This window comes from Aplidium turbinatum, chromosome 3 (assembly GCF_918807975.1).
Source record: "Aplidium turbinatum chromosome 3, kaAplTurb1.1, whole genome shotgun sequence".
Classification (NCBI taxonomy): Eukaryota; Metazoa; Chordata; class Ascidiacea; order Aplousobranchia; family Polyclinidae; genus Aplidium; species Aplidium turbinatum.
Genome location: NC_137474.1, coordinates 12,876,304 through 12,890,152, shown reverse-complemented (window position 1 = coordinate 12,890,152; position 13,849 = coordinate 12,876,304). Strand labels below are relative to the sequence as shown.

At 39.7% G+C, this 13,849-nt stretch overlaps 1 protein-coding gene across 1 annotated transcript; it reads right to left on the bottom strand.

Annotated features, from left to right (window-relative positions):
* Positions 1 to 10,268: 10,268 nt before the first annotated feature.
* LOC145766558 (uncharacterized) lies at positions 10,269 to 13,190 on the bottom strand. The gene is made up of 5 exons (XM_082578277.1): positions 13,122 to 13,190; positions 12,044 to 12,159; positions 11,195 to 11,241; positions 10,651 to 10,738; positions 10,269 to 10,339 (listed from the first exon to the last, which is right to left on the bottom strand). Exons 1-4 carry the CDS (start codon positions 13,188 to 13,190, stop codon positions 10,662 to 10,664), a joined length of 309 nt encoding a protein of 102 aa, XP_082434403.1. The 3' UTR covers positions 10,269 to 10,339; positions 10,651 to 10,661.
* Positions 13,191 to 13,849: the final 659 nt, after the last annotated feature.

The following is a 13,849-nucleotide window of genomic DNA, read 5'->3' as shown; positions in this document are numbered from 1 at the left end:
AGCAGTGCTACTCAAACTTTTTTATGCCGTGTACCGGCTGGTCACAGCGGTAAACCATAATCTCTTCGTGGGAAAATTGTAACATAAGATTCCCGAATCCGTTCGTCTGTATGTAATGACCGAATAAGAAACACTCTTCAGGAAACGTCTATTCGAGAATTGTATTTCTGTAAAAATAGCCTCAAAGCTGTCGAAATGGAGTGCAACGCGATACACCACTAAAAACTGTCACTACAGAACAGATTACTTGGATAAAAGACGGAACTTTTGTCCAGCTAGCAAGCACTAAGCAAACAGTTAAATGTGCGGCCAACTTTCAAACAATCATTTTACAAATGACCAGAATAGATAGCAATATCTCAAACTCACATATGCAGTACTGTGACGCAATAATGAAAGACAATTGTGAAGTCATTCAAACAGGTGTTTAAAGCTGATGTAATATTTCCTGTTTAAACAGGTTTCAAACTGAAACAGGCCCAAACAGGCCCAAACAGGTTTGACACAAGTCTTATGAACGATGGTGCAATTTTGGCACATTTTCTAGCAACTTGCATGACGTAATATTCAGTAGACTTGAACGGTTTTATATGACGTTTGATTAGGTGAACAATTGTCTGGAACATAGCGGCCCCTAGTTATGACAGTCTGACATGGCATAACTAAAAAAGAATTGACGACAATTGTGAGCCAATGAATAAAAACACATGATACACAAATTGTTTGAATCACTCACTTTTAAGTTAATACGCAAATACAGAGGGCATGCAAAGAATGAACAGCAATAAAGTAATAGGTGACGATACATGAAATTGGTACCATAGGTACACGCTAAAATGACGCTATATACAATAGTTGCGATAATAACCGACTGTTCTGGGCTCAGACAAGTGTCGGCCACCGCAGACAAAACCAGGCTCAAACCCTAACACTTAGGTGTTCTTTACGGGGGCGAGGCACGAAATATCCCTCAACACGTAGTCTACTTTCACTTTCCCCGTACTCTCATCATAGTTGCAGACGGCAACTTTGGCTCTACAAACCACAGGCTTCCCTTTCCTAATTTGTGGAACTACCTCATGCACTCTCCCAAGTTGATACTTCCCACGTTTACCAATGTCTTGGAGAGAACCCACCACTACAAGTTGACCAGGCTCCAAATTCTCGGCCATTTTTAGCCATTTTTTCCGGCCCTGAAGACCTGGCAAGAAAAATCGATCCATTTACTCCAAAACTGCTGAGAAAGTGACAAATTGAACCGATAATCCCTTCTTAATTGGTCACGATCATGTGGTTGCCCAACCGCACAGTATGGGTCTAAGTATGGGGTCAAAAGTGAGGCAGGGGTGATGACAGTAAAATCCCTAGGGTCGTCACTCAAAGGTACCAAAGGGCGTTCGTTCACGATTCGAACGGCACTGCTGGTGTACGTAAGCAATTCAATAAAATTAGGCTTACGTATTGAAGCGTCCAAAATGAGAAAAAAGTATTTGGTCATATCGGCCACGAAACCAAATCTACCAAGCCGCAATCTAGCCAAGAGATCTGCCAGAGGGTTTAACAAATCAGGACACGAAAACATTACATCATTAACACAAGTTCCTTGAAATTCAGAGTTGCCATCGTAAACAATACGCTTTTTTAATTGTGACGTCACAAAGTATGGTAAATACCATTCAAATCCCTTTACATTTTCTGTTTCACCAGCACGCTCAATATAGCCATTAGATTTAAGATCTTTCATGGTGTCAGTAAGGAAATCACGAAGTTCAGGTTGTTTTAAAGCCTTCTTCCTTAAAGCAGCAGCTCTATCTGACGCCAACACAAAATTGTTAGGTAGATCAATAACTTCCTTCAACGGTACAGGTATCTCAAATCGACCATCTTTCAACTCAATATTCGGTTCGACAAGTTCTCTAGCCAAATTATCATTGCGAGACAATTCACAGGTTTCATTTTGCAACGTCAAATCCTGAATGACTTTATTCAGGTCTGCTATTTCCATATCACGAGACTCAATTTTACGCTGAAAGCCAGAGATGACATCCGACTCTGAAGACGTCTGCACTCTGCACACGTTAGCAACGCTTTCATCTAAGGGTGACTTACCACCACAAGCCAACCAGCCGAGAGGAGTGAGTAAAGCATGCGGTTCACTACGATTTTCACCAACACGCTCCTCTTTGGCCCACATCAAATAAGCGTTGTCGTTGCCAATCAGTACATCTACAGTACTACAATCATTCAAATGAAACATATTCACGTCATGAAAATGACGGAAGCCATTTAAATCTTGTTTATGCGGGAAAGTTTTAACATCGTCAGCCCAAGCTGGGTTAACCACCGAAGTTATATCACAAAACAGTTCATCTGTCTCTAACGACTGGATGTTGAGTTTAACAAGGTTAGCACAAGTAGGTTTCTGACCAGCCAGGGTATCCATTTTAAACGACGCTTTATCGTACGGTTTAAGATCAAGTTCACACACCAAATCACTCGAAACAAACGTCAACTGCGAACCAGGATCATGCTGACAATACACCAACTTCGATTTGCCAGTCATTGGATTCAAAACACGAGCAGCAGTAACGCGGTTAAAAGCTGCTTTAACATTTCCAATCTTAACATTACGCACAGGAACTCTGGCACGAGCATCATCTTTCCCAACAGAATCCAGAGAATCACGTGACGTCACATAAAAATCATGCAGAAGAAAATAGTGTTTCCTATCGTTGTTAGGCCCACACTTACGACAGTTATTTGCATGAACGCAATCCCTAACCATATGCTGGCGCAAACAATTCAAGCATTTGCCAGCTTTCACAATGACATCTCTCCGATCTTTAGGTGTCAAGCGCAAAAATTCTTTACAATTAGACAAAAAATGATATTCAACTTGACCATGTGACGAACAACAAATACATGCCGGCAGGTCTTTACGTCTAGCCTCACCACCGCGCGGTGCGCCAACAACAGTCGAGTACTGCGAACTCCCTGACATCACATCATCATGGGGTTTTACGGACGTCTGCCTAACCGGACATGAAGGCAATTTTCCTTTGCCAAACTTTTTAAATTGCTGCGACTCACCAGAATCGCCCATTTAGCATAATGCTAAAATCAGTCGACTTACGCGTTTCCTCCCTTACTACAAATTCAAACAAACTCTGAAAAGTAGGCTCATCAGTGCCACCATACTGATCACCTAAAAAGTCAAGATAACGCTGCTTAGCGTCAAACGGGAGTCGCTTAGCCAAATCCAAAACAAAACGTCCTTCTAATTTATCACGCTGACCATAAGCTTGCGCGTAAAGCAAACACTGCGACAATTCATCTTTAAACTGTTTCAAATCACTGGAAGAGATCGAAGTCAATTTGCTACCATAGCGGTACTTTCTAATTTCCGGTTCGGCGAAAAGACCTCCACGAACCCCAAAGCGCTGGGACAAGCGAGCTAACGACATTTCTATCCTGTCTTCCTCTGACAAGCCAGGGGTGTCAGAAACCAAATTAGCAATCGTTTGCGCAGCTGTTCTAACACAAGCTGCTTGTAACAAAGTCAAACGAGTTCCTTTAAAGGGCAAAGCTGCCATCAAGGCCATAACACGATTTTTAAAGAAGACAAATGGCATATTATTACCATCGTAACCAATCAAGGCCGCCTTATCGAAAAACGTGCTACTATTTTGGTATTCAAAAAAGCAATCCTGCTGTTGAGAACTCGATTTAGCGGGAGAAGACAAGCTATATCCCTTAAGGGGGTGAGGGGGCTCAGTCACATGCACAGCCCGATCACGATCCTCACACACGTTAAAATCAGGAGACGCGATACGCCTCTCACAACCACCCAAATTACGTGTAGCTGAGCGATCAAAAACTAGCGGCGCAGAAAACTGTGAAGGGGGCAAAGCATTACTGCTAATGGCGGCCCCGTGACCTGTACGCTCTGGGAGAGGAGTTCGGTTGTAATTCGCAGACCTTGGCTCTACAGCCTTCAGAAGACCCTTAGCCGCGGCCCCGAGACCTCCTGAAACAGCTTGAAAACATGTGGATTGCACTGGTCCACTTACAGATTGAACAGGCGTCTGGAAAAGGTTATGTAAATTAAACTGCGATTTATGTTCACTTCTGGAATGGCTAGAAGAGCCCTTTTTAGAACTACGCCGGGAGCCCAACTCTGAACGATATTCAGCTAAAACTACCTCTTTACGTTGTTCAGCCCTCAACTGAGCGTCTTTGAGTGCGAACTCAGCTGCTCTGGCTTCGGTCTCAGCTCTCGCGGCAGCCTCAGCTCGTATGGACTCAGCTCTCGCGGCGGCCTCAGCAGCTCTCGCCTCTGCCTCGGCTTGGATCTGGAGCTCCTCTCGTCTTAGCTGTAGGTTAATTTGTGCAATTATTCGTGACGAGCTCCTAGACATCCTAGTGCTTACATTTGAGGCGTTATCCTCAGGATGTATGTCAGCATCTAACATATCTGAGAACTCACTTTCTTTTTGTTCGAAGTTAATTTTTAACGAGTTAAATTCGGGATCTACCCTATCGCGAAGTTCTGCCAAAATTGCAGAGTTAAAAATTTTACTCAAAAGAGCATGGAAATGCTGTAATTCCTCTTCTAAAGTAGACAAGTTAGATCGAAAAATTAACAGTTCCTGCTTATCACTCAAAGAACCTAGGGCTACAGAAAGTTCCCCAATTTGAGTTAAAATATCCCTTCTAAGATGCCGGGCCTCTCGAACTGACTTAGCCTCATCGTTACTGGGTCCCTCCCCAGAATGGCCTGCCCGACCGCAAAGAACATCATCAGGCTTAAACTCAGTCGAGTCGACGGCGGCCGAGTCCCTGTCGCCACCGAGTGTGGACATATTAAATGTTGGGGCTAAATTTAACAATTAAAAAATTAAGTTACACAAACACACAAAATTATTACAGTAGTTATAAAAAACTTAACTGCAAAGACCGTAAAAAATACAAAAAAGAATTTAAATGCACGATACCGTAGCTGTACGAGTATATGAAGTCCAAAAGTCCACAAAACTTGCTTGGATTCGCCCACTTGAATCTTCAAGCACAGATGGATTGTCTTTAATCTTCTTTCTTGCCAATGGATGTCAAAGTTATTTTTCTTCAGTACCAAACTGAGAAGAAATGTCTTTACTTTTTAGCTTAAAGTTCTTCAGTTGCCTACCGAGAAGAAATGTCTTTACTTTTCTTTGCTTCTGTAGACTACCAACCAATAAGATCTTCTTTTATTATTTCTTTGTGCTTCTAATTTCCAACTGACAACAACGTCTTTTATTTTTTATGGTCACAGCGGTAAACCATAATCTCTTCGTGGGAAAATTGTAACATAAGATTCCCGAATCCGTTCGTCTGTATGTAATGACCGAATAAGAAACACTCTTCAGGAAACGTCTATTCGAGAATTGTATTTCTGTAAAAATAGCCTCAAAGCTGTCGAAATGTGGTGCAACGCGATACACCACTAAAAACTATCACTACAGAACAGATTACTCGGATAAAAGACGGAACTTTTGTCCAGCTAGCAAGCACTAAGCAAACAGTTAAATGTGCGGCCAACTTTCAAACAATCATTTTACGAATGACCAGAATAGATAGCAATATCTCAAACTCACTAATGCAGTACTGTGACGCAATAATGAAAGACAATTATGAAGTCATTCAAACAGGTGTTTAAAGCTGATGTAATATTTCCTGTTTAAACAGGTTTCAAACTGAAACAGGCCCAAACAGGTTTGACACAAGTCTTATGAACGATGGTGCAATTTTGGCACATTTTCTAGCAACTTGCATGACGTAATATTCAGTAGACTTGAACGGTTTTTATATGACGTTTGATTAGGTGAACAATTGTCTGGAACACCGGCTGAACACCTTCCATCACTTGGCGTCCCGGTCAATTTGGGAAAAAAAGACAAGAGCAAAGTCATTATTACTTTTGTTCCAAATAGGCCTACACAAAAATAAAACAAGTAAAAAAACACTTTTATTAATGATCTAGCGGAATTTGATGCGAAGTGTGCGCTTGCTTATTTGCAACCAGCTTATCCAATTGCGGTTCAATAGAAGACAATGTTACTCGAAGAGGAGCATGGATATCCAACGCGTTTCTGTGTTTTCCCTTTAAACAGCTCATGGTAGAAAAGCCGGCTTCACATAGATATGTAGAAGGGAATGGAAGCAGTGTTTTAATAGCCATAGTAGGCTACACAGTCTCGGATATTGTGCTTTTATTTTGACCCAGAAGCTTGCAAGGGAGTTTGATTCAAAAGATTTTTGTAAACCTTCATCAGCAGATAGATCCAATAATTTATCTTTTAAATCGACACTTATATTTACTCTTCTACGTTTACAGTTGGTGCAAATGGGTTTCGAATCCATTCATTTCCTCTTCGTGGATCTTTTTGTTCCGAAAAATAATGTTGAATACGTTCCACCAAATTTGACAAATGTTCTGTGGCAGTATCTTGAACACATTTTACGTCCAAATTATCTCCAGCATCGTCAATAACAGTAGCTAACTTAGGAATCATCACTGGATATAGCTCAACGGACAGGAAGGCACCATCCAGTATCACAGTTGGAGGACGTGCCCAAGAGCATGACGTGACACATAGACGTTATGGTCATCCTGCTGCTTCTCATGCTTCATCCAATCGTCTTGACCATGTCTTGCCATTGGACCCTGAAACCTGAGACAAGAGAGTGAGGTTGGAGTCCTGCGCAGCCCTCCCTCACTTAAAACAAAACCACGCGCAAGTCATGATCCTGGATCAACAAGCCCTGTGGCGATGGAGGAACGGCGAACCAGATGGTGCGGATACACCCAAGCTGTAGCCATGATCCCACACACAGGCGGCTCAGGCCATATGGTCGTTCTCCACTGAATCCGAGCAGCAGTGGAATCCGGCAGCCCCCTGAGCGACCGAGCAGCCCTATCTAGGAATGCTCTGCTCGCCTCCGTAATTGGCCATCTTCGGAAACGAAGGGCGAACATCATCATCATCATCATCCTCACGTCCAAATTATCTCCAGCATCGTCAATAACAGTAGCTAACTTAGGAAACATGTCATAACAATTTTTCGAGACTCGAATCTTCCATGCTTTCAGCTTTCGTTGCATGCCGTCAATTTTATCTGCTGTTGCAAGAAGTGAAGAATTTTTTCCTTGCATTGAAGTGTTAACCATTCATAATAACGAAAATGTCAGTTATGTAAGCTAGCAAAGCAAGCCATTGTTCATCTAGAAATAGCTTCGCCTAATCTGGCTTTCTGTCACGCAAAAATACTGCCAGTTCGTTTCGGAGCTCATATACGCGTGATAAAACTTTTCCCTCGACAGCCAACGCACACTAGAATGAAATAATAATTGCCTGTGATCTGCTTGCATATCGTCGCATAAAAGGGCAAATAGTCTTCAATTAACTGCACTTCCTTTGATATAATTAACAATTTTTAGTCGTCGTAGTAGCGGGCCACCAAACGGTCTATAGCTGGGAAAGCAGATTGAACATTATCGTTGCCTAAAAATTATTATATAGACGTTCTGATCAACATAAAACAAATTACTCAATTTACAATTTCTCCTAACTGACCGCGTACCAGCAGCCAAGTGCTCGCGTACCGGCGTTTGAGTAGCACTGGCGTAGAGTATATAAAAATATCTAAAGCCTAACAAACTTTTAATTAAAACTAATAGATGTGTTTTATCACAACAACATTATTGGGCCGCAAAACGTGACCGAAACAAAATAAACTTGTCAAAATTTTCTGGGAGGCAAGTTCCCAGGCCAATTTTCAAGCTATTTGCCTCTTAGGACCTCTACTTTGACTGCCGATTTTCTTTTGACATTTTTTCTTTCATGAAACTCTGGTACCCTTAAGTTTTTCCGCAGTAACTGGTCTCTTTCTTCAGCAATTACTGAATAATCTGCTTGTGTATTGACAAAGGTTAAGGAAGCCTAATACTGTTGTTGTATAATCTTCTAGGTCTACGTTAAATATAGTAACCTGAACTATTTCTTGACATAATTTCACAAAAACTTTAGAGTTTACAGTCTTTTATTCATGAAAACAAGCCTAGAAAAGCTGTTTAACAAATTGAAACATATGGTTCATTACCAACAAGTGCGAACATAACACAAGCAAAACAAATTGCAAGATTTAAAACGAATTTACATCATAATTATATAGTAATCATTTTGTATAAACTACTGTATTTATCACAATGACATAGTAGCGGAGAATTTCCTACAAGCAAGAATGATTTTGAATTGGTGACAAATGATATGATTTACTACCAAACACGAGATATCATATTTGAGACTCAGGGATTCATGGTGAGACTGCGACGTCATGAGACGTCACTCAACGTAGCCTAATTATGACCATGGGCCTTGTTGGTTTGCCATTCTTAAGGAATGGCTGTCCAGTTCAAATTTACACTTAAAAAGTTAAAATTTTCATGGATATCAATTCATTTTCGCAATCACAGGCTACCATAAAGCAGAGACGAATTAGCAAAGCTAATCAGCTCGAGAATTTAGAAAAAAGGGATCTAAGCTTGATCAAACCAGTTTATTTTAAAGAACATAACAATCCCCACTTATAGTGTACACTGGTCAACTGCTCAGCCCCCAGTCGGGAGGCTCATTCATTTTTGTTTGAATTTTTGTGGCCTTATCAGTCCCAACCATAAAGTCAGCTTTAGATTATGATATTCATAGAAACTTTGATAACAAATCGTCCTACTATATTGTTTTCTTACGCTATTTTAGAATCTATATGATTATAGTCACAAGAAACTTTGTTGGTAAACAGTGTTGTTATTTTCCGCGATTGTATTAAATATATCTCGCACTGTATTGCTTTTTAGCGTTTCAGCAATTATAGGCTATTAAATTAGCAACTGCAAATTAGTATTTTGTTCACTTTGGAAAACTAACACAACTCAACTTATTTGTTTCATTTAATGTTTCTGCAAGACCAAGAAAAGATTATCTCAGCGAGAAATCGAAACTTTGCCAGCGTGCTAATTGGCCAGGGGGAAGGCCACTTTAAAAAAAAATGCAAGCAGTGCCAACCGCCGTTTGCGAAATCTCACTACCGGTACCTAAAAGGTAAACCCCTTGGTTTGCCTAAATCAGTCCAGTGTGATGAAACGTGATGCAACCTTTATTTCTAGACTCCTGGGCATACACTTTGTCAATCGGCCTCTACACAATATTACTGCATAAACAAAACACATTTTATCTTCACGGAGACGGAAAATGCTCGAAAACTACGATGACAATCTTGATAGAAAATGTATATATTATAGTTGTGCTCTTCAACAGGGAAACGTGTAACGGGGCTCCTTGAGTTTAAAGGGCTTCGCAAAGGTTCTACGTTTTTTGTAAAAATTTCTTGCTTCAATATATTCATGAATCTTTCTAGATTTTTTAGATCACCGTGCCCCATTCACACTCCAAGTACCATAGGTAAAAACTTTAACATAGTCAATTGGTCATGGATTTAACAAGAAAAACGTAAACGGTAAGGAAAAAACTTATGTGGTTAGCGAGAGAATAAAAAGACCACTTGCTTACATTAGTTTCTCTTTTTATTCCCTCGTTTTCGTAAACCATATTAGTTTTTGCCCCTACCTTTCTTGTTTTTTCTTTGTTAAATCTATGACCATGTTAAAACTTTTATCCTCCAAGTAGGGCAGTAGTTAAAAAAGAAGGTGAACGCAGTCAATGGCCAAAAAAGAAACATTGATATTTGTTGCGTCACTTGTTCATTGTTATGCTGTTAACAAGAACGTCATTGGTTTAATCTCAATATTTGTCATTGGGGTTTTCGTGACAAACGCGAAAGCAAATTAGTGGTTCTGTGATGACAAAAAGGTTGAAGAGCGGTGTTGTGGAACACATAATATGAGCCAGTAGTCAAATTGTATAAAGGTGTGAAGTAAGGAATAGACCAATAAATTTACTGCTTCACACACTGTAAGATTTTAGCTGTAGATTGATTTTAATTATTTTTAAATCACGTTTTGGCCATGGACACACAGTACTGAAACATGCTTATTGCACAGATTAAAAACAAGTTCGCGGTAATACAAAGATATCAACAACAACATCAAGATGAGTCATTATGTTTTGATGAGTTTCAAATATCATAGCTTTCATAAAAGGCTACAAGGCTTTTCTATCTTGACAAATTGATGATATTTATTTTATTGTTTGCTGCAACGCAGACATGTTGGTAGTAAATATAAGATGAAATATCAGATTCTTCAAAACATCAGTGAGCTATCCACCCTTCCGGCAGTGTTGGTCTAAACATGTAAAACAATGTAGAGCAATATGAAATGGATTTCCAGCTAGCCTCTGTCATCGCCAGCTCGAAAAAGCAATATTTATTTTGCTAAAGTTATAAAGTTGTTTGTTTTTTCCGTTTTCAGGTACGAAGCAAGCTACTAAGAAAGCAGCCTTGAAATGCTGCAACAGCAAATTTATATTTGGGCTATGTGCTGGCCTTATGTAAACAAGTCAAGGTGAATCAATTAAAAGAACGATTTTGTTTTAGCCTACATAACTTTTGAAATCTTACTGCTACTAGAGTATGTAGTCTTATAGCTGTCCAAACCTATTGTAGCCCTAAACGTTTGAAGCCGTGGGCTCACTGTTTGCGGATGTTTCATTGTTCGGTTGTGGAGGTGGATTTTCTGGTTGCTCTAAATAAAAAAAATACATTAACGAAATCAACTTCCACTACCACTACTAAGGATCTCTGAAGTTCTTCAGAGATCCCTGACTACCACTAGGCTTGAGACTGCCCTTGCAATGTTATAGCAAGTGGAATACTTTTTTTTCTTTAATGGTCGGAAATAAAATATGAAACTAAAACTACAGGCCTACTACTCCACGGTTTTCTGTCCTACTGCACTTATTTCAACGTGGTCACAGTTTTTTTATTATATCCCAGACATCAAAATCTGTCCTTTTTGCATTTCTTCAAGGTCTTCTGTCTGGGTTAAGACGTTTCAAATTTATGGACAAACGTTTCGAATTTAAATGACTTCTACAGCCGTTTAATTTAACTGCAACTAAAAAGCACCATTGCCAATTGCTTGTTTTGTTTAAGGTCTAATGGATGTTAATTAATTGCTGTAAGCAACAAATTTTTTCACCTTGTACAGTCGTTTCTGTAGAATTCTGTGAGATGGCCGGAGTATTGCTGAAATGTTACAAAGTCAAGTTAACAAGTTTCTATAATAAAATAGTACTTTTGTTATAGGTTTCTTCTCTCTACTACGGCTTCAAATTAATGTTGTAGGCAGGGCCGGATTTAACTGATGGGGGGCCCGGGGCACTTTTAGATCGGGGGGCCCCCCTGCGAAAAAAAATTTTCGCGCCTACGGCGCGAATAACCACCTCATATCTGCCTCTACAGTAGCGTCAATCCAGCACTGCACAGCATTTTGCAGAAACTTCAAAGGCTGAAAGGAAGAAAAAATTAACACAAAATTACATTTTTTCCACGTAGGGGGGCCCTTCAAAAGTCGGGGGGCCCGGGGCACCTGCCCCCTCTGCCCCCCCCTAAATCCGGGCCTGGTTGTAGGCTAGGAGTGTTATTCTTGATTACTGACGCTCTTCCAGCAATGGGTAGCTAAGGGAGGACAGGGGTGCTTTTATTTTCGAGCACAGTATCTTGAAGCGCTAAATTAATTAATTTTAAATTTTAAAATTCTTTAAATCATCATAGTTTCGTTCTCAATTTTTTTACCAGGGCACATAAGCGTGCCGTGGTCCTTAGAAATCTTAGCTAGCCTACACTACTGTTTTTGTTTTCAAAAGAAAAGTTTTTTCATTGCTGCGGCCTACTTTTTAAAATCTTACATCACATCTACATTCAACAGATTATTGCTAGGATTTTTAAAGTGCTTCACGTTAAACACCGACTATAAAGCCGGTTCAAGTTTGTATTCCAGCAAGCAAGTCTTTAAGCTACGCTTTGTTTTCGTTTTTTACTTTCTTACTTTTTATTTGAAGAGTGAACAAATATCCTAATCGGAATCCACAAAATCTCCAAGAGGCATAGGACAAAGCTGACCACACTTAGAACGTTCATGTACCGTAGGAAAACTGTTTTTTCCTGCAAAACAAAAAGTTTCCATGTAGATTGTAGGCATTAAGTAATGAGCAGCTCGAAAAAAAACTTTTGAATGTTTCAAGTTTTTCGCAGTCTAAAACCGACTGTTAATTGAACCAACAAGCTTATAGTGTGCTTATGAGCCGTGGTTTGTGAGGGCATAGTTTTGGATGAACGTTTCAAAACACGAACTCGCATATCTTCAGCACTTCCTGTACGCGAACTACTCCAGCACTTAATTTTGCATGGTATGTAACAACTGAAGCAACTTACACCTTGAGTATTGTTTCAAACAGATTATAACTCGGTAATTTGTTGTTTACGCGTCATGGCCGGCTATGTCACATATAAAGGCCTTTTTACAACGGGCTGATAGAAAAATACTTAAAATTTTGACTAACAAACAAACTGCTCTTACTGGGATGGGGTACGACAAAGCAGATATTTTGCAGACTTGTTAGGCGTTTTTAATGCATGTAACAGGTGCCTGACCTTACATTTAGACATATTGTATTACCAAACTCCATAATGAATGGCGCAAATGAATAATTTGTAAGTGAACAAACACAGCTTAATAAACAGCACAGACTAATTTTTACTACAGAAATAGTGTAAGGACATGCGAAAATAATCATATATGTGTCATTCAATGAAGTAGGGAGGGGGGGGAATTAGAAAGACGATAGTGATCATGGTGACGGGAAAAAGACATCCAATAACTACAATAGAGTCTTGAACTACTTTTGCCTTTGCTTTAATGCTACAATGTCATCCTTTCTTTTTGACTCATTTATAATCTTTTGGTAATAAATTATTATAATAAATATTAACAACAATTTTCGATGCAAAGTGGTTGCTCCAGACCACATGTGTGTCACATGTAAACTTTACTCCGGAGAAGAGATATTTTTTTAAAACATAGGCTACTGCATAGACTTTCTACAAGGCAATCCACATTTTCGTACCTTTTCTTCAACAACATCTAAAACAGCAAAAGCACTAAAAACAATATGAGCAAGTGACTGAGAAGGCATATTGAAACCACCCCTTAACAAAAGCTGAAAGTACAAAGGAGCTTTAGCTGAAGAATCAGCTCTAAGTAGGCCTAAACTTTTGCACATTGCACATTTGGAGCGTTTAACAAGTTTTTTGCAATATAACCGGCTATTGTAAAGACAACTTCTGCACTATTAGAAGAATGTTGCATCAAACATTTCAATGGCAACTTCATCCACATCTTCCTGAAACTTTTCAAAGCTTGAAATGCATGGATCACTTGCAGCTAGATCCTCTTTCCAAAATTGAATCACCCTTTTCAACAAACCTCTTTGCACATGCAAATTTCGATCTACTTTAACAGCTTCAGCAACCTTGGGAAAGCCAGACAACTTGTCAGAAATAATGTTTAAAAAAATCAAAAAGTTTTATTTCCGACAGTACTGGAAAGCATCTGGGCAGTGTGCCTCAATTATGTCACTGAAAATCAGATATTCTGTTTTTCTGCGAAAAGTCTACCAGTTCATCAGGTTGTTGTGTACGAATTTTGGGTGCTTTTCATGGAGGTGCTGCTTGGGTTAGTAAAGCTTTTTTAGTAAAGCTTGGGTTGGGCTGCTTGGGTTGGTAAAGGCGTTTTGATGCTTCAGTTGAGTGAACCGTCGGAACTGGATTTAGATGCCACTTGAGGTTATTTCTT

Excerpts from the sequence above, each read along its gene's own strand:
- LOC145766558 (XM_082578277.1), bottom strand. The coding sequence starts at position 13,190 with ATGCCTTCTCAGTCACTTGCTCATATTGTTTTTAGTGCTTTTGCTGTT. Across the intron at positions 12,160-13,121 it reads TAGATGTTGTTGAAGAAAAG|GAAAAAACAGTTTTCCTACG; the intron begins GTACGAAAATGT and ends TTTGTTTTGCAG. Across the intron at positions 11,242-12,043 it reads GTTCACTCTTCAAATAAAAA|CAATACTCCGGCCATCTCAC; the intron begins GTAAGAAAGTAA and ends GTAACATTTCAG.